At 44.0% G+C, this 26,282-nt stretch overlaps 1 protein-coding gene across 1 annotated transcript; it reads right to left on the reverse strand.

Annotated features, from left to right (window-relative positions):
* Positions 1 to 2,069: 2,069 nt before the first annotated feature.
* LOC308302684 (synaptic vesicle membrane protein VAT-1 homolog) lies at positions 2,070 to 25,770 on the reverse strand. Its single transcript, XM_080746971.1, has 8 exons — positions 25,407 to 25,770; positions 24,961 to 25,085; positions 23,250 to 23,438; positions 13,250 to 13,457; positions 11,067 to 11,237; positions 9,878 to 9,967; positions 8,816 to 9,054; positions 2,070 to 3,176 (listed from the first exon to the last, which is right to left on the reverse strand). Exons 1-8 carry the CDS (start codon positions 25,519 to 25,521, stop codon positions 2,982 to 2,984), a joined length of 1,332 nt encoding a protein of 443 aa, XP_080603097.1. The 5' UTR covers positions 25,522 to 25,770; the 3' UTR covers positions 2,070 to 2,981.
* Between the last annotated feature and the right edge of the window lie 512 nt (positions 25,771 to 26,282).

Genomic DNA, 26,282 nt, shown 5'->3' on the forward strand with positions numbered 1-26,282 from the left:
GTCACAGCATCGAATTACAGCAACATCTGGACAGTACATCTGAACTCTCCATCGTATTCTCTATTCATATCTAACGCTCAGTGTCATTGTTCAAAGTAAACAGGGACGCCATTTTTAGGGAGAAATGTCCTTTGACCGTTTAGACCAGGGGTTCTCAAACCTTTTTAGGCTGTGACCCCCAAAATAAACATATTTGAACTGGGGACCCCCATCCTGACATGTACAGTACTGTATGAAGAATTGTAAGTATTACATTTAATGTGACTCGGTTTCACAGATAAATATTGTGAAAATAGCCGATCTACATGCTCACAACGCCTCACGTTTGCGAGGCGTTGTGAGCATGTAGATCTGCTATTTTCAAAATGTTCACCTCTTGCTTACTTAATATTTGTTTCAATTGTCACTTTATAAATGTGCAGATACCCTGTATAAACTATACACTTATTTAGGTTTGTTTACCGTTGAGTGAGACATTCTTTTTACATTAAGCTAATCATCTGGGGACCCCACAAAATAATTTGGGGACCCCACGGTCCGACCCCAAGTTTGAGAGCCACTGCTCTAAATGAAGCATTAGTGCTAGTGAGGAAAGAACACTGCTGATGCTGACAGAGCTTTGATGCTTCACTGGCATAGCAGTGTTTTGACATCTGTATGCAGGTGTATGTGTGCACAAAACAACATAGACATAAATCACCCTAGAATAGTTAGAGGATTAGGATTATGACAGCACCGCTTAAAAAAGCATAAAACATAACGTGTGTTTGAAAAGTAAAAGTCAAGCACCAAGCCCAGTGTTTCTTCCCTGGAGGTTTGAACTTATCTGCAGAATAATCCAAGTTGACATGCACCGTCTTAAAGCTGATATATCAACCACGTTGGAATTCAAAACGATTAAAGTAAGTAAATATTATCCAGCGGTTTCAACAACAAGAGAAGACTCTAAGATGCAATAAGTCGTCCTGCCTTCAATCGCTGTGCCAAATGGTTAAATCGCCAGGTCAGGATGACATCATTTGAAAACAAATCTCCCCAAAGTGTTTGACAGGACAAAGGAAGTCCAACTCTAATGCCTGAATAATACTTAGCTGCACACCCGTGTCTCTTAGCTAGTCCCCATTTACACTGGCAGCCAAATCCAGCCTGAATCAGATCTGAGCCAGATCCAGATTGGAATCCGATTGGTTTACTTTAAATGGTACCATGTTCACAACATGGAACAAATCAGATTCCAATCTGGATTTGACACAGATCTGATTCAGGCTGGATTTGTCTGCCAGTGTAAATGGGGCCATAGAGAAAATTCTACAAGGTCTGTCTTGTAGATTGGACATTTTCAGCGCAAGATATGATGCACAACTAAGTATTAATCATGCCTAAATTGTGACTCACTGTTGGCTTGGAGACCATGGATTGGGAGGGGGGGGTGGGATCCAGACCTTCAGTTTGGCACATTTATGTGAAGAATGAATAACAATCACTGTAGATATGGAGCTTCACAATAGTTCAGGCAGTCACAGCATTCAGGCTGTTCCCCACGGCACATTCTCCCTTCAGTCTCATTCACTAACAAGCTCAGGGGTGTCACAAGGGGGGGAAAAGTGGGACTGAGTTACTAGGGCCCAAGGTGGAGCGGCCTGGAATTACTTTATACTTTAGCTATTGAAAAATAGCAGATATACAAGCTCACATCGCGGCGCCTTGAGCTTGTAGATCTGCTATTTTTGAAAAGTCGAGAAAATGTGTGCAAATCTTTGAATATATGTATTTTTTTTAAGCAAACATTTGTAATTTGTTTTGCTTCTGGGTCCCTGGAACTAAATATTTTGAGATGGGGGTCCGTGACCAAATACATATCATTTAGGGGGTCCTTGACATGAAAAGGTTTGAGCACCAGTGACATAGAAAAATAGGTTTTTCAAAAAACCTTAAAAGGATTTGAAATATATATAAGACACATTTTCACGATTTTTCAAAAATAGCAGATCTACAAGCTCACAGCGCAGCACTCTGTGCCGCGCTGTGAGCTTGTATATCTGCTATTTTTCAATAGTTAAAGCACAAAATAATCCAGTGAATACTTGTACCCAGGGCCCAGAATTTGGTGCAACACCCCTGCATACTGTGCACACCCTTGTGGTTCATGCCAGGCGTTCCTTTTAATTGGAACACGGCTCACTCTTCGTGCTACAAACTCAGCGTAGGTCACATAACCTTCTTCTGCAGCTTGTCAGTGATCAAACTCTCTCCACCTCCCCAAGCCTCCCCCTCCTCCTTGTGGCATTTAGTTCTTCGCTATGTCCGTATGTTAACTGCACGGATTTCTGTGGATTGTATGATATTAGTATCTGTAGTACATTACGTTTTTGTCATCTGAAAAGGTTTTTGTCATCTGAAAAGTTGCAGTTTTAGTCTAGTTATAATCAATCGACTAAATACCATAAGATTTTGTCATCATAAATGACTGCCATTTTTGTGTAGTATCATAGGAGCAGAATCACACTGCCCAATTTAATGCAATATCATTGCAATAACTAACGTCACGGACAGCCCATACAAGGAGATATGCACGTGTGTCGTGTCTGATACCATGCAAAGTGAGCACTGGTGCGATTTTTAAATTGTTGGCCTACAATGACCAGGTTGAAGGCTGTGAAGTGGCAGCGGGAAGGTAGCACAGCACATGACAAAACTAAAGCAACGCTGCGCTCATCTTTAGACAAAGTTGCATGGAATGTTCGTGAATCTGGACCACCAGCACTGCTATTCTAAACGGATCTCACCACATCAATATCTATGGTCACTAATATCACTGACATATTGCACTACAAAAACCCTCACACACATTCTGGAAAACACTGACAAATTTAAAGATGATAATTGCATCACGGTGAACTTGTTTTTTCATCAAACGGGTAAACAACAGTAGAGAAAGGCCATTACTGGAAAGTGCTTGAGCATACCACGACATCGTTTACTTAATTGTCTTTGGCGACTCCTTCCGCATCGACCGCCTCTTCTCTCTTTTCGTCGACCTCCGCCCCGGCCTCCGTCTCCTCCGGCTCGGGGTTGGATGCGGGCACCACCACTTCCTCCTTATTCTTGGGTTCAGGGAGGAGGATGACTTTGCCGATGTTGTGGCGCTCCTGCATGCGCCTCATTGCATCAGCCACCTGGGAGGAGGAGACAGGGAGAAAGAAAGGTCACCAACCCAATCCCAAACAATGGACCCACTTTTATGGGTCACAAGCGGAGGCGTAATTTGACCAATATTTTGTTGATTCCACTGTATGCACTGCCCTGACCACAAACAAACAATACTCCACAGGTTAGGTATAATGTGCCAGTATGAATAAGAGAGTGGACTTTTTTCCCCTCCCAATTTTTGTCGCTGCCATTGAGATTTAAACTCCCCTTTTCTGGGGAATTTCTTTACTCCCAACTTCCAAGTTGGGGGTAATATTGAGGCGTCATCATAGGTCAGTTAGTTTCTCAACTATAGTGGAACATATTCAATATAATTTAATAAAAATAACTTTCCTATGTTTCTAAATGCATGATCAGGGACCACCACATGCAATTCCTTCACGAACCAGTTGAAAACCCCTGGTGTAGACAGCACTCTCAGACAACGCTCCAGTTCCTCTCCCAGGTGCCCTGGCCCCTGACCAACCAGCAGGGGTCGCTATTTCAGCAATCAAGGACACAATCCCCCTGCTGGCTTCCCATCCATGATGCCACCGGCCAAGGCAAGCAATAGGGTCTGAATGCAGACCACAGAAACCCAGGAGGCGGATTCTTGGAGGTGGACTAGATATTTTAGAATCCGCCTCCCTATGTAGGGGGAGACGGCCGTGTTGAGCGGTGCGAAGGTGGCATGAGCCGACTCAGCGCCGTTAGAATGTGTAAACCAGGGGGACAGAATAGTACATCTTCGTCCCCCTGACTTTTGGCACCTCTGCACTCCCTACCTGGAGCGTGCACGTGACATTAGTGCCATGATTCTATTGGGTAGTATGAACCTTCAGAATCCACCTCTGCTTCAAAATCCACCCCTATGAGCCTGAGCCATCAAAATCCACCCTATAGGAATCTGTGGTCTGCATTCAGACCCCTCTCAACTTCTCTAGGCAAGCCAGGGACACTGTTTGCATTTCTTTTCTTATAAATAATTATAATAATAATCTTTATTGTCACATACATTGCTGTCATTTGAAATTTGTTCTCCGCCTTTGACCCATCTCTTAAGAGCGGTGAGCTGCAGCCGTGCCGTGCCCGGGAATCAGTATTGGTGATTGTTCTTTTGAGAGACGGGCAAAAAAGACAACACGTCTTCTCTGTAAACTCATGGTTAATAACATCAGTGACTCACAGGTGAATAGGGAAGACAGATTTAAAGCGACAAATCACGCTGCAGGGGTTTGGGGCGGCACTGGCCACCCCAAACCGTCTGCTTTGTCGTTGGCTTCCATCTCCTTGTGGGTGGATTGTTTTGCCAGCACGGTTGTTTGTACGGAGACAGGCAGAGTAAGCCCATGCAGTAAGGGGGATTTATGAGAGATTTATGTCTGCAGGGGTGTGGGCACAAGTTCTCATAAATGTGGTTTAGATTTCCATCCACACCCCCAGTGATTTACTATCATCCCCACAGGCCAAATAAGTTATCCCACTCATAGATTTACACAGTAGAACCCTGTATTAATTTAACTCCAAAGAGCACTCACATGGAACCAAATGGCCCCGTAAGGGTTCATTTGGTTCCATAACTGAGATAGTAGACCTTGCAAAAATAAGAATGCCGTGAAAAACAGCCTACGATGATGACAGAGGTGTCCCTGAGCAGTGATTGTCTGATACAACAGAGGGTGAAAACATGCCGGCAGGGTTAAGATTGAAGGAGAAAGATTGAAAATAGCAATTTTGCTCTGGAATACAAGCAGTTTCTACTTTCTATGAGCAGCATTTTCTATTAATAATTCCACATTTCACAGCTTATATGCCTTCTGTATTTCAAATATATAATGCCGTTCATGTTTTAGTTTTTTTTAGTGCAAATGTTTAAAGAATAATCCGCCCCCTGTTCCCCCACAAATAGCAGCAAGTATCTCTATGCTATTTATATTTGGGCGTCACATGCTGCATCAGAGAATGTAGGATATAAAGTGTGTATATCATGCAATAATAGCAGCCAGACAGCTCATGGACATCTGCACAAAAGCGCGCTTCTTAACTCCTGTCTCCATCTGAGCCAGTCACTGTGAAAGAGGCACGCAGTCTCTGATGGCCGATGCCACGGCAACAATAACCTGTCACCTAGCAACAGGTGTTCAGAGGATCATCTAATCTGACGAGGAGATGGGATCCCACAGGAAGTGAACACAGCAGAGAGTGAGGGGGGAGGGGTGAGGAGAGAGAGAGAGAGAGAGAGAGAGAGAGAGAGAGAGAGAGAGAGAGAGAGAGAGAGAGAGAGAGAACAGCACAGGAAGGGTTACTTCAGAATGGATAAGTCATTTAGCTTAGTTCAGGCGTCTTCAACGTTTTCAGGCCATGGACCCCTTCGTTGAGAGAGATGAAGCAGGGACCCCCCGCTACACATTATATAAAATGTTGTTGCAGATTTTCATAGATTTCATAGAAAGATTGTTTGATAGCAGTGTCATCAGTCTATGTTGGATTCATGTTATTGTGTTAAGTGGCTTAACCACTTAAAATAGTTTTTTAACCTCTACACCAAACCTATTTCCCAAAAATAGCCGATCTACAAGCTCTCAATGCTTTGCAGCGCGAGTCGTTGAGAGCTTGTAGATCTGCTATTTTTGGCTAAAGTTCTCCACATAAAAGGGACGTGAGGGTTAAAATAATTATCTCATCAAAAGATTTGGCGGACCCCCTGTAGTAACTCTGGGGACCCCCTAGTGGTCCCGGACCCCCTGTTAAAGACCCCTGGCTTAGATATTGAGGAAGCTTAGAGGGAGACCATGTAGGAGAGACAGGCTGAGAGTGAGTGTAGGAGAGACAGACAGTAGGAAAGCTAAGAGTGAGACAGTATAGACGAATCCAAGGAGCGTCAATTATAACTGTGGTGTCAAGTGGCTCCGCTTCGCACCGCAGCTACGCGGCAGCGCTCTGGATCCGTCTACAGGAGAGACAGACAGTAGCAAAGCTGAGAGTGAGACGGTGTAGGAGAGACAGATGGTAGGAAAGCTGAAAGGTAGACAGTGTAGGAGTGACAGATGGTAGGAAAGCTGAAAGGTAGACAGTGTAGGCGAAGAGACAGACAATCCTATTTTTTGTCCGCATAGCGGCCCTCTCACACCTGCGTCATACTGCAGATCTGACCAATGTGTCTGAGTCATAGTGTTGGGGGCTTCATCAGAGTACCTGTTGTACAGACATCACCATACAGTAGTATATGGTGATGTCTATTTCTGTCTGTCTACCAGTGTCCCTTTTATGCCCATATATGGAGATCCCTGATGTCATCGAGTCCTTGCCCACGGCAATGATGCCATGACGACACATGAATCAGAGTGGGTTGCAAACGCTTTAGAGCGGGGGTCTTCAACAGGGGGTCCTCAGAGTTACTACAGGGGGGACGCCAAATCTTTGTGTGATAGAATCATGTTTCTACAACTTTTTGTGGTAACATGTTCAAATACTGGATTCTGATTGGCTTAAAACAGTGGTAAATCAGTCGACAACCTTGAGTTGGCTCATGGACCCCGCCCACTGAAACAATTAATGATTGTAAGTAACTAAAGATTCTTGCAAGTTACAACTGTGTTTTCTTTCATTTATATGGTAAAAGTGGTAGAAAACCAATTTACCATTCAAGGTCGTGGGTTGTTTGGCTGAAACAGAGGTAAATCAGCCAACAACCCACTCCCTCTCATGGTAAATGGCTTACTTTTTACATTAAGCACTTGAACCCTAACATCCCTATTCTGAGTGGAACGTTATCCAAAAAATACAGATCTATATGCTTGTAGATCGCCTATTTCTGGCAAAGAGGTTTGTAGAGGGATAAGAAGAGCAGACTAAAGTATTTGACGGTTCGAGTGGTACAATGCCTGAAAACACACATTACTCCAACATGATGATACTTGATAACAAGTCCAAGCTGTCTAAGAAATCTATGAACATTTTTAATCTGCAACACAATGTTATACAACATATAGAGGGGGTCCCTGCTTCATCTCTCTCTCAGCTAAGGGGTCCTTGGCCTGAAAACGTTGAAGACCCCTGCTTTAGAGATATTTTCAAAGTGGGCCCTGAGCCCAGGAAAGGCTGGGAACCCCTGTACTATATTAACACTGGCTCTCTGTCAACAGACACAGTGTGAACAGACAGACAGACAGCTGTTTTTACTCCCGCAGCAGCAGACGCTGTGCATCACCTCATGTTCACACCTCACTGTGTTCCTTGTCAACAACAATTAACACGTCTGTCAGCCAGACACCCACGAGCTGCGCCTAATGAGGACAACAAAAACGCTTTTGTTGAAGGCAGCCAAAATACACGCGCACACGTGTGTGCAGCGCGGGCACACACACGCACACGCGCAAGCGCACACGCACACGCACACGCACACACACACACACACACACACACACACACACACACACACACACACACACAGTCTCAAAGCTTAGCCTGCACACTTACACCTAATTAACTTTGGGAAGCACTAAGTCTAATAAGTCTAAGTGGTCAAAACGATGAAAAAGAAAAGAACGCTCACTAACACCAGTGCACATCACACAGTCCTTCCGTGACCTCCACTGACTCCCAGTCAAGCACATAATAGACTTCAAAATACTAATCACTAACTACAAAGCCCTCAACAACCAGGCCCCTCCCCCGCTACCTCTCTGAAGTCTGAACTCAGTCCATGTCCCTTTTATGCCCATATATGGACATCACCCTCAGGTCAGGTGAACCTCTTGACAATTAAGCAAACCGGCACGTGTGTCATGTTTGATACCATGCGTAGTGAGCACCGCTCACTTCGCACGGGTGTGTTTTTTTTACGAATAAAGTTGTTTTTCTTTTGTTTCTGTAAGGCACTATATCAATCATAACTAGAAATACTGTTCCTATGAAACAGTGTGGGCTCGCTCGTGACTATATTCTGCAGCATGCTAACTGTCATGTGGAGCTCAACCAATATACTCCAGCTAACACCACTCTCAGATGTTTTTCCGCACCTCAATTGCACCTCATTGGCTAAGGGCCCTGCATCTTGTACTGTCGTGGCGGAACTTGATAAATAATTAATGAAGATAACATAGTGTTCTCGCCTTTCAGGCGAGACCACAAATTTTATTTTATTATTATTAACTCTTTTACCGCTTCGGACGTTCCCGTTCGCCCCAATTTTCAACCCAACTCGTTGCCAACACGGCTCGTTCTTTTTACCTTGTCTGATGACTGTAAGCTGATGTGGGGTCGCGCCCCGTGTACAGTAAAAACATCTCCCGTAATGCTGCTCTCAAAAATCCACCGCACCTTAGCAATAATGGAGTCCCAAATCACTTCCTGTCTGTTTTCTGTGGATCTGTTCTTGAAAATGCATTTCTATGCTCTGAATGGATGGCAAGCGAAGTGGCCCAATTCACAGTCATTCTTTGCATAAGGCTGCCCGCTGCCGCCAGCTTGGCTAAAGTACACATATGAGCGTTGTATTGAAAAAACATTAGTTTGAAAATATCAATAGATAATTTTCTATAGCATCGCAAAGGTAAGCTGCTTTTTGCTGGCACCAGCCCCAATAAATAAATAATAACATCTGGCAGTAGAACTGTTAACTGACATCCTCAAAATGATAGGAGGAGTCGACGCAGGGTTTGATCTTCCCCTGGCTGTAGAGTCCCAGAAGGGTGTCCATGGTGGCGGTGATGAGCGGGACGTCGTTGAGGTAGCCCAGGTGGAAGCCGCACACCGCCTTGTTGGCCTGCATCAGCTTGAGGGTGTTGAGGGACAGCTGGTTGTACCAGGTCTTAGCCATGGCCAGCAGGCTCTTCTTCTGGCCCGTCACACAGTTAGCCGCACCTGGGGGGAAAAGTGGGACTGAGTTACAAGGGCCCAAGGTGGAGGGGCCTTAATTATTTTTGAAAAATAGCAGATATACACGCTCACAGCACGGCACGGAACGAGTGCCGTTCGGTGCCGTTCGGTGCCGCGCTGCGAGCTTGTAGATCTGCTATTTTTGAAAAGTCGTGAAAATATGTGCAAATCTTTGAATAAATGTATTTTTCTTAAGTGAACATTTGTAACTCAAATTTTGCTTCTGGGGGTCCCTGGAACTAAATATTTTGAGATGGGGGACCGTGGCCAAATACATATCATTTTGGGGGTCCTTCACATGAAAAAGCTTGAGCACCACTGAATTGGAATTCAGTGGTGGATTGGATTTTTCTTTTCTTTTTTTTTTTTTAACAGAAGGATTTGAAATATTCAAAGACTTGTACAAATTTTCACTCGGTGCCACGCTGTGAGCTTGTATATCTGCTATTTTTCAATAGTTAAAGCACAAAATAATGCGTAATAATGCGTTGAGGAGGAGGAGAGGGGAGAGAAGAGAAGAGAAGCATAAAGGAGAAGAAAGGAGAGAAGAGAAGAAAAGAGAGGAGAACAGAAATAGAAAACGTTTTATTATCAATGAAGTCTCGGTGACCATTCATGTCCTCCTGCCCACACTGTGACTTGTGTTCCTTAAACGGAAAACTAACAAAATCACAGAACACGTGTCACAGAGTTGATTCAGGAGACGTCTTTAAAGCTGGGGTTGAAATTGGATTTGGGTTCAAATAAAGGCAGATTATAAGACTAGAATGAATGGTCGTGTCTGTGTATCCGAAAGTGGTTTCCTCACCAAACACGATGAGTGTTCCCATTGGCTTCAACAGACCGTAGCCTTTTTGGGTGTCGGAGCCCCCGAGAGGATCCAGAACCACGTCCAACCCTGGGGAGATGATAGAAACAGAGAGATGCACAATTTAAGTTCAGTTAGGGTGACTGAGTCACTCTGACGCGACCGCGGTTTTCCCAGTGAACCTGAGCGCAACGGTGGGGGCGTGGGAGTGTGGGGAACACACCACTGACTACTGCCGATGATGGAGAGGTTATAGCCTATAGCTTTATGTATTGAGAGGCACTCTTGCCGATTTTGTAAGAGACTCATCGCCAATTGCAAGATATTTAAAAGTTATTTGGGGCCATGATGATAACCCCTTCTTCCCATTATTAGACTAAGGATTTATATTGTCTGTGTTATTGTTTACAACCACAATTATTCACGTGTGGCAAGATCGCGGTTCCACTAGTTTTACTAGTAGGCTAGTGTAGGCTTTAGAAGCCTGTTCAGAATTAATTTAATGTTTTCCATTTAATGATTTCCTTTATCCTCATCTAATCTTGCGCTTATGCACGCAACTGTTTTCACCAGGTTTTAAGGCCTTGTAGGCTTTTCAGAAGTTAATTGAATGTTTTCCCTTTAATGATTTCCTTTCTCGTCATCTTACGCTAATGCATGCAACTGTTTTCGCCAGGTTTTAAGGTCTTATTTTAGTTGTTTCTCATAAGCTTGCGACCCTCCTTGCCCATCTGCCCCCACCGCTGTGCTTAGGTTCACCAGGAAGACCGTGGTCGCCACTCTGACAAAGGCATTGTTACTGCAACGTGTAGGTATATTTTCTATTCTTGCCATGCATTAGCCATACTATTAAAGGCTTTTAATTTGTTCCACTAGAGTGCCTTGGTCTTTTCCCTTTTTGCCCTTTCACCATATTTATTTACATTTCAATGTTCTTTTGTACCAATATTTACATTTATATTTTTATAAAACATCATACGAAGACAAAACTGTGAGTTAGCCTGCATTTATTAAAAAAGAAAAAAATCTTCCAAAAATGCTGCCAATTACAACAGTTAAATTCATACAAACGGACACACACACACACACACACACACACACACACACACACACACACACACACACACACACACACACACACACACACACACACACAGTTCATTCATAAGTAAGATGCGTGCGACCCCACCTTTGGGGCTGATTTTGCGGATCTCTTCCACGTAGTCTTTGGTGCGGTAGTCGATGGGGTGAGCCACGCCTCCCTGGACGATGGTCTCGTGTTTGGAGGCCGACGCGGTGCCGAAGACGGTCACGTCCCCCACGCTCTGACACAGCTGGGTGGCGGCGATGCCCACACCGCCTGAACATGAACACAACACATGGAGAGGCATGTTGTCACTGATGCCTTAACCCATTTAGAACGGTTACACATTATTGTGTATCATGATTTTATGCTTTAACTATTGAAAAACAGCAGATATACAAGCTCACAGCGTGGCACTGAGTGCCGCACGCACGCGCACACACACACACACACACACACACACACACACACACACACACACACACACACACACACACACACACACACACACACACACACACACACACACACACACACACACACACACACACACACACACACACACACACAAAGAGGGACAAACAAGACAGAAAGAGGCAGAGAGTGAGAGAGAAGAACTGAAATGAATCACTGTTGAAGTTGAACAGTATAGTTCAAATCAAAAACACAAGGTCAGAGAAGTCTCCTCTGTGTGCAGATAAATCAAGCCAGGCCTTATCTAGAAGCGCACGCACACACACGGGTGCACACACGCCACACGCACACCTGTGCACGCACACACACACACACACGCTGCTGGCTACTGCCCATGGTCTAAAACCACTTTCCAAAACACCACATCTTGCCAAAGTAGCATGACCCCATTCTAGGTTTTAATTTTACAATAGAACTCGCCCAAAGATTATCTTATAAAGGTGCACCGTCTCTCTCACACACACACACACACACACACACACACACACACACACACACACACACACACACACACACACACACACACACACACACACACACACACACACACACACACACACACACACACACACACACACACACACACACACACACACACACACACACAAGCATGTTCACACATACTGATGTAAACAGGACTTTCCTTCACACTCACAAACACACACCAAGTTTCACATCCTGTTTCCCTTCAAATCACGCACACAAGCACACAGGCAGACACACACACACACACACACACACACACACACACACACACACACACACACACACACACACACACACACACACACACACACACACACACACACACAATGTATTTGTGGTTGACAGATTAGTCATCTAGAAAGCGTTTGTGTGTGTGCGTGTGTGAGTGGGTTGAATCAAGGTCATACAACACTGCAGTATAAAAACACTTTATGTATCATTAATTCAAACTCAACCATTTTGCAGATAACTACCGGCATACTCACTTGAACTTAATTCTCGGTTAAAATATGCCATTATAAAACGTATAACCTAGAAATCATAAATAATGTATGTATTATGCAAACACAGGTTTTTAAAAAAAAACCTTAGAAGGATTTGAAATACTTTTTCACGATCTTTCAAAAATAGCAGATCTACACGCTATTATATATTAGCTATTTTTCAATAGTTAAAGCACACAACAATGCGTAATAATGCGTTCAGTCTAAATAGGTTAAACCCCCTCCACCTATGAAGAACATTCATGGGGGTCCCGCAGTCAATCCTTGTACCCAGGGCCCAGACTTTGGTGCGACACCCCTGCTTTTACTGTACCTGCAGCAATGTTGTTTTTGACAGCACATTTTGATTTAGTTTTAGTCATAGTCTTTTGAATACAATGTAATTTAGTTTTAGTCATAATCTAGTCACCTGAAAAGTATTAGTTTTAGTCTAATTTTAGTCGACTAAATATCATAAGTTTTTAGGCGACTAAATCTACAGTTGATTTAGTCAACTAAAATGTATTTTGGCAGGCCTTGATGGCATCGTAATTACTGATTTTACACTTGGTCTGCGACGCGTTGTGAGCTTGTAGATCGGCTATTTTCAGCACGCAACACCTGAGAGCAACCAAACATAAAATTACTCTCTTCTCCACTATGGTCCCTCCCTAACGTTTTAGTCTAGTTTTTATTTCGTTGACGAAATTGTCAATATATTTAGTCTTAGTTTTAGTCATCACAGCTTAAGATTTTATTTTGTTTTTATTTCGTTTTCGTCATTGAAAAAAATGCAGTCGACAAATATTTTTCGTCATAGTTTTAGTCAACGAAATCAACACTGACCTGCAGCCATGTGGATCAGAACACTCCTTCCAGGCCGCAGGTTGGCCATCTCAAACAGCATCAGATATGCTGTCAGGTAGTTGACGGGGAGCGCCGCTCCCTCCTCGAAGCTCATTGGCTCGGGCATGAGGAAGGTGTTCTCTGCCGCCACCGCCACCACTTCCTGCCACAAGCCGTGGTGGTTCATCACGATGACCCGGTCACCCACCTAAAAGGGAAGGACAGTCGGCAAAGGAAACTTTCAGCCACACAAATCCTATACCAGGGTTCCCCAATTAGTTTTCCCCAAGGGCCGAATTATGTCTAGGGTACCAAGCCGAGGGCCACAACATTGCAGGGGGCGACGGTGGTGTTCCTGCTACTCCAGTGACAGTTCAGATATCGTCGTTGTCGGGTGAAAATCCTGTATGTCCAAAACCGTTAGTTTTGCATTTATCATTTTAAAAATGATTTAAACTAGTGAAAACAGCCGATCTACAAGCACACAACGCCTCGCACCGCGAGTCGTTGTGTGCTTGTAGATCGTCTGTTTTCACTACTTTTGTACGACGGCCTTGTTTGATGAAGCAGAGCTTTACTTTGCAAAAGAACGTACACATTTTGAGATGCGGGTTTTCCACCCGACAATGACGATATACTAGTTTTGTTGCTGCTGTTATACCACCATTATTACTGGGGTTGGTGGGGGCCAGACAGTAGCCCCCCGCGGGACGCAAATGGCCCGTGGGCCGCCTATTGTGGAACCCTGCCCTATGCCATAATAGAGTAACAAACGTCGCTTGCTCATCCCCTGGTTCGCGGAAGTAATTTCTCTATGGAGAATAACATTGAGTCATCTTAAAATCATCTCATATAAGCATTGTGGTCCAAAAATAAACAAGCGGTCTCTGCGATATTGTCGGTGAGGTGGCTCGGCTGTATGGTTTATGATAGTCAGTGAGTCACTAATATTTGATACAGTATGTTTCAGGTGAAAATGTAACTAATTCAGCAACAGTAACATTAGCGTTTGCCGTTTTCTCACCATCAGTTGATTCTTCATATCCATATGAGTCAAACCGCTGAGATCATTTGTTTATGTTTGGAACACAGTTATTATATGACGTGATATGAGAATCCAGAATGGGGGGTAAAAAAACAGGAACCAGGTAGGATGTGTAAATGTATGGCATTCTGGCAAAAAAAATAGCAAACATTCTGCAAAGATAGACAATCCCCAAGTTCACAGTGTAGGCACAGAGCTTGTAGATCGTCATTTTGGGGCAAAAAGATGATGTGTACAGAGGGGGGAAAAGATCCCCTGGGAGATTGGATCCCGTTCAACGAAGTATATAATACAGGGTTTAAGCATGACTTTGACTATGAAGAAGCTTCACACACTACTATAGATCAAAGACCGCTTAGTTGAGAGAGAGATGAAGCAGGAATCCCCACTACATATTGTAAACAATTGTGTTGCAGATTAAACTGTTTCATAGATGGCTTCATATAGACTTGTTTGACAGCACTGTAATCAGTGTGAATTCATGTTTTTTGTTTGTTTTACACATCTTTTCTGTTACATTAGTTCATGTTAATGTGTTTTAACATGACATTTAAAGCTTCTATATGCAGTAAACTTTGGCTCTGTACTTCGTTTGCCTTTTCCTCCCTCTATACAAAGTCTCATTGGCAAAAATAGCTGGTCTACAGGCTCACAACGTGTCACATTGCAACTCGTTGTGAGCTTGTAGATCAGCTATATTCTGTAAATGTTCACCCAGAATACGGATGCTTATGTGGTTCACGTTCCTATCACACAAAGATTTGGCGGCCCCCCTGTAGAAACTCTGAGGACCCCCCGTTGATTAAGACCCATGATGTATATGAAGAACTTGACTTGGTGAGCTCTCTCTCTCTCTCCCTCACACGCACACGAATAGCCACAACACAACAATAAAATAAATAAGAGTAATATAACATTAAAGAACAGCCTCACAGCCCAACGTTATAAATAGCAGAATATAGTACAGGTGTCTCAAATACATGTCACAAGTATTTCAAAGTGGATCACCAAGGTTTACGAGCAGGCAGCAGTGAGGAGTACAAGGACACCACAGTGCTCCAGAGAGACCTTCTAATGATCATAAAAGATGGAAGTGAAACTCAATCATGTGGTTCAAGAGTTCATATTCAAACCTGCCCGTTTGAGCTGAAGCAGCACTCCACAGAGTTCTCATATGAGTACATGTGTATTGCATCTCAAATGTTATTTTATTTATTTTTTATTTCATGGACCCCCACAGTTTGGTATGAATCAGGCCACCGGCATGGACCCGATGAAAAAAAGAAAATGGGGGGCACCCGCTGGCCTAGTGGTCTAGGCGCTATGATGCCTGCTGGCGTCGCCGGTTCGATTCCCGATCCGGACGACCTTTGCCAGTCAAAGTCATTCCCCATCTCTCTCCCTATTCCCTGTCAGTCTACTGTGTCCTATCAAATAAAGGCATATAAAGCCCAAAAACAAATCTTAAAAAAAAATAATAATAATATTTTTTTTTATTGCATGATTTTGTAACTAATTTTTCACCCACTGCCAATTGCCTATTAAGCTGTAATCCTGGGCGCTACTCTCACTCTGCCAACCTGGAAGAGAGCCCCGAACTGAGCTCAAGCTTCTTTGCAATGGACAGGGGGGGGGGGGGATTCCCCGGTAGGACGTAGAGCGAGGAGGGAACACGTTATTCCAACCAGTTCCTTTCCCCTCCATCAGGCTGACCAGGGGGAGGCAGTATAGAGACACTAGGGGACACGGGTAGAACACATGGGGCCTGTAAGCTCCCATTTGTGCACTGTCAAGAAGAGTTACAAACCTTCAAGTGTCCATTTGGTTAACTATCAATCATTATGATGGGGACCCCCCTGGAACTCAAGGACGCCCGCGGTCCTTGAGTGCAAGGAAAAGTGAAAGGGATTTCAAGCCTTCTATACAAGAAGCCTGTAAATGACAGTAGTTTAAGGTGCCCTCCAGACTACAGGCGGTTGCCGTCGGGGCTGCCGCTAGGATCAGCGGTGGCCGCACCGCGGTGAGACACAAACACACTCGTTCAGTGAGTAAACGCCGCGCGGTATTTCACAAAGATGAACACAATCCATCTCTCACCGCCCGCGTACGCATGCACAAACGAGCACGCTCGCGGGGGATTTCACGGGGCCGCGCCCGCTCGCCTCGCCGCCCCAAAACTTCGCTGCGCGGCTGAAAAAGCCGCCCGCCTCCCATTGAAAATGAATTGCTAGGAGGTGGTGACCGCGGCTAGTGTGGAACCCCCTTAATCCTACTCAATGTTATTAATTATTTAGGTACAACTGAACACAGTTCAGATTATGGGGTTGTGAACCAACTAAAACAGTATTTCTACCACTTTTTGTGGTCACATGTTCAGATACTGGATTCTGATTGGCTTAAAACAGTGGTAAATCAGTCAACAACCTTGAGTTGGCTCATGGACCCCGCCCACTGTTGTGTTGCAGTTGTAACATTGCAAGTTACAACTGTGTTTTCTTTCATTTACATGGTAGAAGTGGTAGAAAAGCAATTTACCATTCGAGGGTTGTGGGTTGTTGGCTGATTTACCACTGTTTCAGGGTTGTGGCACGACCCTGAAACGTTGTAAATCAGCCAACAACCCACCCCCTCTCATGGTAAATGGCTTACATCCATAGACACACCGTGGGACTAACAATGTAATGTGCAGTAGGTGCAACAACGCAGTGCCAGAAATTGATGTTGCAGATATCTTAGGACAACCACTGGAACTGGTTTATCTTGATTGGTGTACCGCAGAGAATTATGTTGGTTCCATTTGTTACCTCTCAGAGATAAATTAACAATGTAATGTAGGTGGAACAAAGCAGTGTCAGCAATTTACAGTGCAGATATCTTAGGACAACCAGCAAATGTAGGCAGATTGGAGAAAATGTTCATCAACAATTACATAATTTCTTCATGTCCATAACTTGTATCTTGCCCAACCTGTATATCAGCCCTGTAAAATGATGGGAAAAACACAGCATGTTTGTGTGTGTGTGTGTGTGTGTGTGTGTGTGTGTGTGTGTGTGTGTGTGTGTGTGTGTGTGTGTGTATGTGTGTGCGCGTTCATCCTTAAGAGAAGTTGAGTCATAAGCCCTGGAGTATGCCAAGAAGTGAAGAGCACAGGAAATGAAGATCACCTGACCACGCTTCCTGTTCAAACAACTTCCTATTGGACCATGACAATGTATTAAACCGGTGGTTCCCAAACCTTTTAGCTCCAGACCCAAAAGAGAAATTAGATCTACAAGCTCACAACGCTGGCGCAAAGCGATGTATAGTGAGCTTGTAGATCGGCTATTTTCACTACTTCTTAAACATTTTTTTTTTTAATTTATGGATTTTCTTCCTCTTTTTTTTCCTCCTATTTTTCTCTTATTTATTCATTGTTGAACAAAGATTGTAATTTGTTTTTAATTCATGAAAACACACACACACACACACACACACACACACACACACACACACACACACACACACACACACACACACACACACACACACACACACACACACACACACACACACACACACACACACACACCAGTGGGGTATTGTTAGAGATTAATGTTAAAGCATCTTTACTCTAAATCAGGGGTCTTCAACGTTTTCAGGCCGGGGACCCCCAAACCGATGGGGAGATGGAGCAGGGACCCCCTACCACCTTGTAGGGTGGGGGGGGTCGGGGCTACGACATATTTTTTATTTTAAACATGTGTACAAGTTACAGCGAGCAGGGTGGGCCGTACCACTACCATTTCTAAACATACTACTTATTAACTGAGAACCAATGTCAATAATATCAACAATCTGTCAATTGCATAGTAATCATGTATTCAAGCTATTCAAAATGGATAGAATCATGATTTATTTTTTAACATAAATGTAAAAAAAGAAAAAAAAACTTTTTTTTTTAAGCAATAATTTCGCGGACCCCCTGCAGTACCTCCGCGGACCCCCTAGGAGTCGCGGACCCCCTGTTGAAGACCCCTGTTCTAAATGTTGTAAATTGCCGGTAGACAATTCACAGACAAAATGTCCTGCCACCTGGTCTCTCGTGCCAGACTAGTTGGCTCGCCTCGGACAAGTTTCAAATCCTTCCACCTGAACGGTCTGTGCAACGGAAGCACTTAAAATGCAAAGGAAGTAAAACGGATGCCTTGTTTACTAGGCTACTTCCATTCCGTCTTTCAGTGTAATAATAATATAATATAAATCAAATTAGTCAAAGCATGTATAGCTTGCTCTGCTGCTTAGCAGAAATTAAAATTCAAAAGATATTTTAAGCTATTTAGACCCGTTACACCTAGACAATTTTATTTTAAGCTGGGAACGCCTCTGTGTAATTTTAGTTGTTGCTATACTGTATATCGCTATTGTCAGGCAGAAACTCCATATTCTACATTTTGGTATTCTCTCGTAAATGAATGCCCTACTTAGCAAAAGTAGCAGATCCACAAGCTTGAAACGCGGCGCCAAGCGACACGTTTTGAGCTTGGAGATCTGTTATTTTTAGAACATATACAGTATTTGAATCCTGAAAGTTAACAGTTTTGGACATAATGAGGTTTCCACCTGACAGAAAACATTGGTTAAATACACTTCATTTACTTGAACGGAAATGAGGAACAGCTTCTATGCACAGCATAGGGGTGGGCAATATGGTGATAATTATCGTTGAGATGATACAATGTCTCCACGATATGCCTTCTCAGAGTGAGGGTGAGAGGGGGGTCCACAGTTAAAATATGATTATTTTGGGGGTCACGGCCTGAAAAGGTTGAGAACCACTGCTGTCAAGTATAAAGTGTCTCATCATGGCAAAGCCAACCAAATGGATGAATATAATGAATAGTTAATAGACAAACTGCCACAGTCTTTTCAGGATTCAAATTCAAATGCATAAAAAGTAGCAGATCGTCAAGCTCAAAGCATGGGGCGAAGCTTGCAGAGCTGCTAGTTTTGATACTTTTGTGTGACGCTGTAGAAAGATCTACAGAGTAGTAAGTAGGTCATTCATTTACAAAAAAAACACAAAATGGTTAAAAACGGGAGATGAGAGTTTTCTGGCCGACAGCAACGCTATGTAAAAAGTAAAAAGATCTAAGAGTTTGTTAGTTTCCCGTGACATTAAGTGTTTGGGCAGTTACCTACTGGAGCAATGGCAGAAAGAGATAAGGCCTAGTAGCCTCTGTTATTTATGATTCCTTTAAAATCATAAAATACCTGAGTAAATGTACTTAGTTACGTTCCACCTGTTGTTGTTGTTGTTGTGGTTTCTTTGGCCATCTGGTCCATTCCAAGTATATACTGTTGGGCGTTGGAATGGACCGCCCTTCCTCTCCAAGGGTGGGATCATATCGTCGTTGTCGGGTGGAAACCTTGTATCTCCAAGTTTCAAATGTGTATGTTCTTTCGCAAAGTAAAGCCCTGCTTCATCATACAAGGCCGTCGCACAAAAGTAGTGAAAACAGCAGATCTACATGCACACAACGCCTCGCGGTGCGAGGCATTGTGTGCTTGTAGATCGGCCGTTTTCACTAGTTTAAATCATTTTTAAAATGATAAATGCAAAACGAACGGTTTTGGACATACAAGGTTTTCGCCCGACAACGACGATATGGTTTTCGGAGGATGGGATAAACAGGTTTGGAAAGAAGCAAACTGACATTGGGACTGAGATAAGAGGGATATGCAACTATTTCTACATAAGGAACCCACATGCAAAGCTTTGCACAGTTTTCTCTCTCTCTCTCACACACACACACACACACACACACGCACGCACGCACGCACGCACGCACGCACGCACGCACGCACGCACGCGCACACACACGCACACACGCACGCACGCACACACACACGCACACACGCACACAAAGAGAGAGAGAGAGCCGTAATGGAAAGATAGCTGATGAGGTAGCTAAAGGTCAAACGTGTATATCAGACTGAAGGCCGTTATGGGTTCACAACAAGTTATGATTTATAGTTACAGTGTTTCTTACAGGGCTGCAAGTCTGCAACTATCAATCATTTTCTTAGCGATTATTCTATTGATTGCTTTTTTTGTTTAATTGAATAATTGACTCGTCCTTCGCCGAGGTGGTATATTCTCTTCTCCGCGTGAAAGACAAGTTGTTGAACGGCCGCCAACGGGGGCCCAAAAAGTACACGCTGCCACGAAAATCAGGTAAAAACAAGGGGATAAATAGTAAATACACAACATTAAAACTTTGGTTTTATGACAATACTAGGCATCCCAAGTGTTAATCAATTATTTCATAAAATTGTAGATCATTGATTATTTTCACATTCGCCTGTTATGTTTATAACGAAAACGAACAGACTGAAAATAAATGATCTACAAGCTCACAACATGTTGCTACAGTACGCCTATTAAGACATGCCCGTACGCTATGAGTTCAAGTGGCCTCGACTATGGAACTCACTCCCTGACCAGCTGTGAACTCCACAGTCTGTTGATGCTTTTAATAGAGGACTAAAACGCTTTCCTATTTTAACAAAGCATTCATTTAGATATTCTGGTTTTGCCCTCCTAGGTCTTATGCCCCCCATGTGATTTTAAATTGTTCATGGACTCTTCTTTAGATGTATTGTTTTCTTTTTTGTAGTTGTTTAGCAAATGTTTCCATTCTGTACTGCAGCCCTTTGAGATTTGAGCTGCATGTGGTGGAGTCTCCACAGCTGTGTGTTATGGCATTGCTTCTGTCCTTTATTAACTACACTCAAGTAGCTATTTGCAGATATTTGTTTTTAATCAAAGTCCTTTGTGATGTTTTCACCGTTGATACACAATGCGTGTGTTGTCGTGGGACCCATAAAATAATTCTGGGACGCATTTGAATGACCACCTGGCTGTGTGTAGCCTGCTTCCAGACCAGAGACCCCGCCCACTCTCAGAGTGGACTCTTTCTCTGGTCTGGAGCTTAGTACATGAATCGGTTTTTATTTTCGGCTGTCCAATGAGCGCGCGGGGTGGGGGTGGGGGTGGGGTGGGTCTAACGAATATCCAATCCGCGAAGCAGTTGAAACGATTCAAACGAAGTTCACACACACACACACGCACGAGCGCACTGATTTCACCAAGCTGTTTAATGTTGATTACAAGTTTCTGGTCGCAGTTCTGTGTGGAAGCAGTCACTGGCACAGACAGAGACACACACACACACTCCCCGACGGTGCGTCGCGTCCACCGTGCGTCTCGATCACCGTGCGTCGCGATCACTCGCGCGCGGACACGCGCGTGCACGCTCGCAAAAAAGTCCCCCGTAAATCGCTCAGAATGGAGCACAGTTTCAGACTAAAGCGTGAGCTGAGTCTGAAATCAGGCTAGGCTGTGTGGGTCCCGGGAGCCATTACATTGAAAACCTACGGTAGCAACATCACTGCATTGTATTATTAGGATACCATGTCTGTTACTGTACATTCTGACAGACTGAGGCACAGATCGGCAGACTTACAGACAGGTGGACAGGAAGATAAAAGTGCACTTTAATGGTAAACCAATAAGCATTATGCTACGTTAGCGCTTCCACGGCTGTCTCAGGGGACACTTGACAAAACTGATGATGGGAGCTCTGTGGTCTGTTGCTGTAGGATCCACTTACAACCACTGGCACTTAAGAGGGAAGTTGAAAAGTTCATGATTTGATGCCATGTGATCTAGAAATCCAAGCAGCTCTCACAACTAACGGCATTATGAGTCTGAGACCAGCTTAAAACTTTCATCACATGTCCATCTACCCTTTCTCTCTTAATAGGCCAACATAATCCTCACAATACTGTGTCCACTGTCTAATACAGCAACAATGTACAGGGGTTGACACTAAGGTCTCAGAGGCACTTGCCCATCGGGCAAGTACAGGTCATGTTCTACTTGCCCGAAGGTAATGCCCACTTGCCCGAAAAGTAAATCGTCCATTATAAAATGATAGGTACGATTTTAATTACCGCTCAATTTAACACTTATTTCTTTACTTTCTGGGGCTGTGCGATAAAATGTCATACCTCAATACCTCCAAATCCAAATACCAAATACTTTAGCTATGATTGAATATGTCTATGGTTTCAGAATTGTTATTTTATATTTTTAAATGTAGCAACAGTAAAAACAGCACATTATAGGTAAATAGTGCTCTTATTTTACATTCCACAGACCAGAAGACACAGCGCAGTGAGCGCACTGGCCACGTTCAGGTGTTTAGACAGATATCTCGTGTTGTGTTTATAGACATTTGTGTTCCCTCTCAAATGAGCACTTGCCCTGTCGGGCAACCTGAAAGCCAACTTCACCTGCCCTGACGTTTTATTTACCTACCTACCTAGTGTCAATGCCTGATGTATGAAGAACCTAAACGCAAATCATGGCCCATGTCTTGTTCTGAGCTTCCGTCAGCACTACTTGTCAACCTTAATCGTTCTAACCTAACCACCACTCTAAATCTAAATGTCCCAATAGAAAGTAGGAGACCACTTCCAACCACTGTAGATGTGCTAGTGTCTACAGTGGTTGCTGTGTCTGTTTGGGGTAAACAGAGATTTTGGCCGCTAAAAGAGATATTTTTGTAAAAATACGGAGCTGCTGTGAAAACAATAACGTTGTGTGCGCACATAGCGTGTGTGAACACACAGACACACACTTACACAAACACACACAACCAAGTATGCACCGTTGTTTCAGTTTCTTTTTTTTAACCGGCTACAAACCCATTTCACTGCACATGCTCAGCTTATTCTTGCCACCTACTAGCCTGGCATGCTTGTTGGAGCCGGTCGTGCAAGACATAGATATTTTTCTCGTGTGGACCTGGATATCGTTTTATACGAATAAACAAAAATGTGCGTTTAGAAAAAGATCCACACTTGTGTAGCCGGGGCCATAGACGACAGCGTTAAAACGGAACCTCTCACCTTCCTGTGCGTGACGTCGGGGTGGACCTCCTCCACCACCCCAGCGCCCTCCATGCCCATGGTGACGGGCGGGGAGGGCAGCAGCTCGTCCAGGCCCTGCCTGCCCATCAGGTCGGCGAAGTTCAGCCCACAGGCCTTCATCCTGACCAGCACCTGGCCGCTCTGCATCGCCGGCTTCCCACTCCTCACCTGCAGTGGCGTAGGACAGTGGTTCTCAAACTTTTACATTTCAAGGTCTTCCCTGACAGTATACAAATGGAACCAAATGGACCTGTTAGATTGAATAATTTATTAGAAGTTTGCAATAGGAAAAAAGTACAGTTTCATTACAGCACAAATCACAGGTCAACTAAAAGGAAATCCAAGTAAGCTTTACGGCTTATTTACACAGGAACCACTTTATGTATCTCATATAACATTGAAAGACAGACGGATAGAACAGAGTACTTTGCATTTGCATAGGATAACATCAATTACAAAAGCAAAAAATGGGGAGAAAAATGAGGGGGGGGACATGGGGACTTATTCTATTTACAAGTCTCGAGTAGCAGCCGCCTGAAGGTGACTTTTCAGCCCAATTTTGAAGGATGCTGGGGATTTGTACTTCTTTAAGGCTTGCGGGAGGGCGTTCCACATGTTGGTGGTATAGCTGGAGAACGAATCAGAGCCTTTTATAGTGTTAAATCTAGGTTGAACATGATTAGTGGAGCTGCCTCTGGTCTTGTGATCGTGGCCATCCTTGACCTTTAGGAAGTAGTTTGTCAGGTACATTTGGTTCCATTTGTATACTGTCAAGAGTTACAGCCTTATAAAGGTCAATTCAGACCAATAAAGGAACCTAGAAAGTCCCTGGAATCCACCTTGAGAACCAGCTGTGTAGGAAGTAACAGGGAAACATTCACTCAAACAAGTTCAGTCATCGGTGAGAGACTCTAGTCTAGAGGAAGAGCCGCTGATCCTCGACATGGAAGCTTAGGTGGTTTGGGCATCTAGTACGGATGTCTCCCTATAGGGAGGACCTCGCTGCACACATCCCACAGGGGAGGAGACCCCGTGGCAGACCAAGGACCAGATATACTGGCCTGGGAACGCCTCGGGATCCCCCAGGAGGATGTTGCTAATGTTGCTCTGGAAAGGGAAGGCTGGTATAATCTCTGTTGGAACAGTTACCTCCGCAACCCGATTACGGATAAGCGGTCGAAGATGGATGTCTGGAACTTACTTTATTTGAGTATGGTCACTTCTACTCCTACTACATGTCTCAGTGGCAGATATTGTACTTTTTACTTTTTGACCATCAGGTCAGCATCTGTGTCAGGTGTGTCTAGGCTCAAGGGTCTTCAACAGGGGGTCCTCAGAGTAACTACAGGGGGTCCTCCAAATCTTTGTATGATAGAAACGTTTTTATAGTGTCTATATTCTGAGAACTTATGCCAAAAATAGCAGATCTACAAGCTCACAGCGCCTCGCAGCGCGAGGCGTTGTGAGCTTGTACAAAATACACTGACGATTGCGCTGTCAAACGATGAAACCATATGGAATCTATGAAAAGGTTGTGGGGGTCCCTGCTTCATCTCTCTCTCAACTAAGGGGTCCTTGGCCATGAAAATGTTGAAGACCCCTGGTCTAGGTGAGACATGACCTTTGTCACCATTGAGATGTCTCAAAAGAAGAGACCACCCCAGTCAGTGTTTCTTCCAACAGTGCTCACCTGCAGCTTGACTTTATCATAGCCCCCGTGGCCCGTCAGAACCAACGCCCGGTACGTGAACACCTCCTCCTCTTCCTCCTTCTGCTCCTCTTCCTCCTTCTCCATGGGGGTGCTTGTGGATGGAGCTGGACCGTATGGACATAATCTTATATTACAATATTCTTTGACTAAATAGTCCTACAACAATATCGATATAGTTTAATTTCATTTCATTTATTTGCTTATTTAGTCGCGGGCAATGCATATTAATAAATAAATAAATATATATATATATATATATATATATTATAGTATAAAGTAAGTATAAAATAAGGCTTTAATATTAAAACCAGAAAAGGACAATTAACACAGTTATGTCACGCTACGATATTATGGCATCCAAAATCCCAACAATATTCCAATCTCATATCACGATATATGGATGTATTAGTATTGCCCAGCCCTACTTGAGGATGTGGTGGCCCCTGACAGCGGGGCTTCCTCTGGGGCTGTCTCCGCCGCCGGTGTCTCCTCTTGCTGGGGCTGCTGCTGTTGCTCCTGTGCCTCTTCTTCTCCAGACATGATGCTGCTGCTGAATGATGACGAGTCCGAGGATGAAGCTGTTAACCACTAATTACAATAGCAGAGCCTGTACGCACGGGAATCCTTCGTGAAAACAATTTTTTGAATAAATGGTCACGCGATCTTAAAGTTGTAAGTAACTTCTCTAACGCAATTAATCGTTTAATAGATCTGCTATAATGTAAAGTTAATGTAAAGTAAACGAGGTTTGTTTTTTGCGGATGGGTTGGGTTTGACGTCTGACTGTCTGTGCGCTCTCTGGTCACAGAGAAGAGAACCGAAACCGTTTGCTGGCAGTTGTGCGAGTGCAGAAAGATGTGGAGGAGAGCGACAAAATACGGAGACTGGATCTGCGGCGTGTGTTACACTGAAATCAGTACACTATCTAATGCAGTGACTCAGGGCCTGGGGAAGGGAGGATGGGTTTGCTGTGTAAGTGTGTGTCGTTGGTTGCGTCAAGCGACCCCTACAGTCACAATATTCGATAGGTCATTAGTTGTGATGTGCCTTGGAAGGAGAACAAGTGGGAAGGAATGATTGGAGCAACAGGTGATGTACAGATGTAGCATGATTGTAGGGAAATGGTGATGTCGACCAATGGGCGCTGTCCGTATGCGCCACGCACGCACGCACGCACGCACGCACGCACGCACGCACGCACGCACGCACGCACGCACACACACACACACACACACACACACACACACACACACACACACACACACACACACACACACACACACACACACACACACACACAC

Source organism: Nannobrachium achirus, assembly GCF_963921795.1.
Source record: "Nannobrachium achirus genome assembly, chromosome: 18".
NCBI lineage: Eukaryota > Metazoa > Chordata > Actinopteri > Myctophiformes > Myctophidae > Nannobrachium > Nannobrachium achirus.

Excerpts from the sequence above, each read along its gene's own strand:
- LOC308302684 (XM_080746971.1), bottom strand. The coding sequence starts at position 25,521 with ATGTCTGGAGAAGAAGAGGCACAGGAGCAACAGCAGCAGCCCCAGCAA. Across the intron at positions 25,086-25,406 it reads AGGGGCCACCACATCCTCAA|CTCCATCCACAAGCACCCCC; the intron begins GTAGGGCTGGGC and ends CATACGGTCCAG. Across the intron at positions 11,238-13,249 it reads TCTGATCCACATGGCTGCAG|GCGGTGTGGGCATCGCCGCC; the intron begins GTCAGTGTTGAT and ends GTTCATGTTCAG.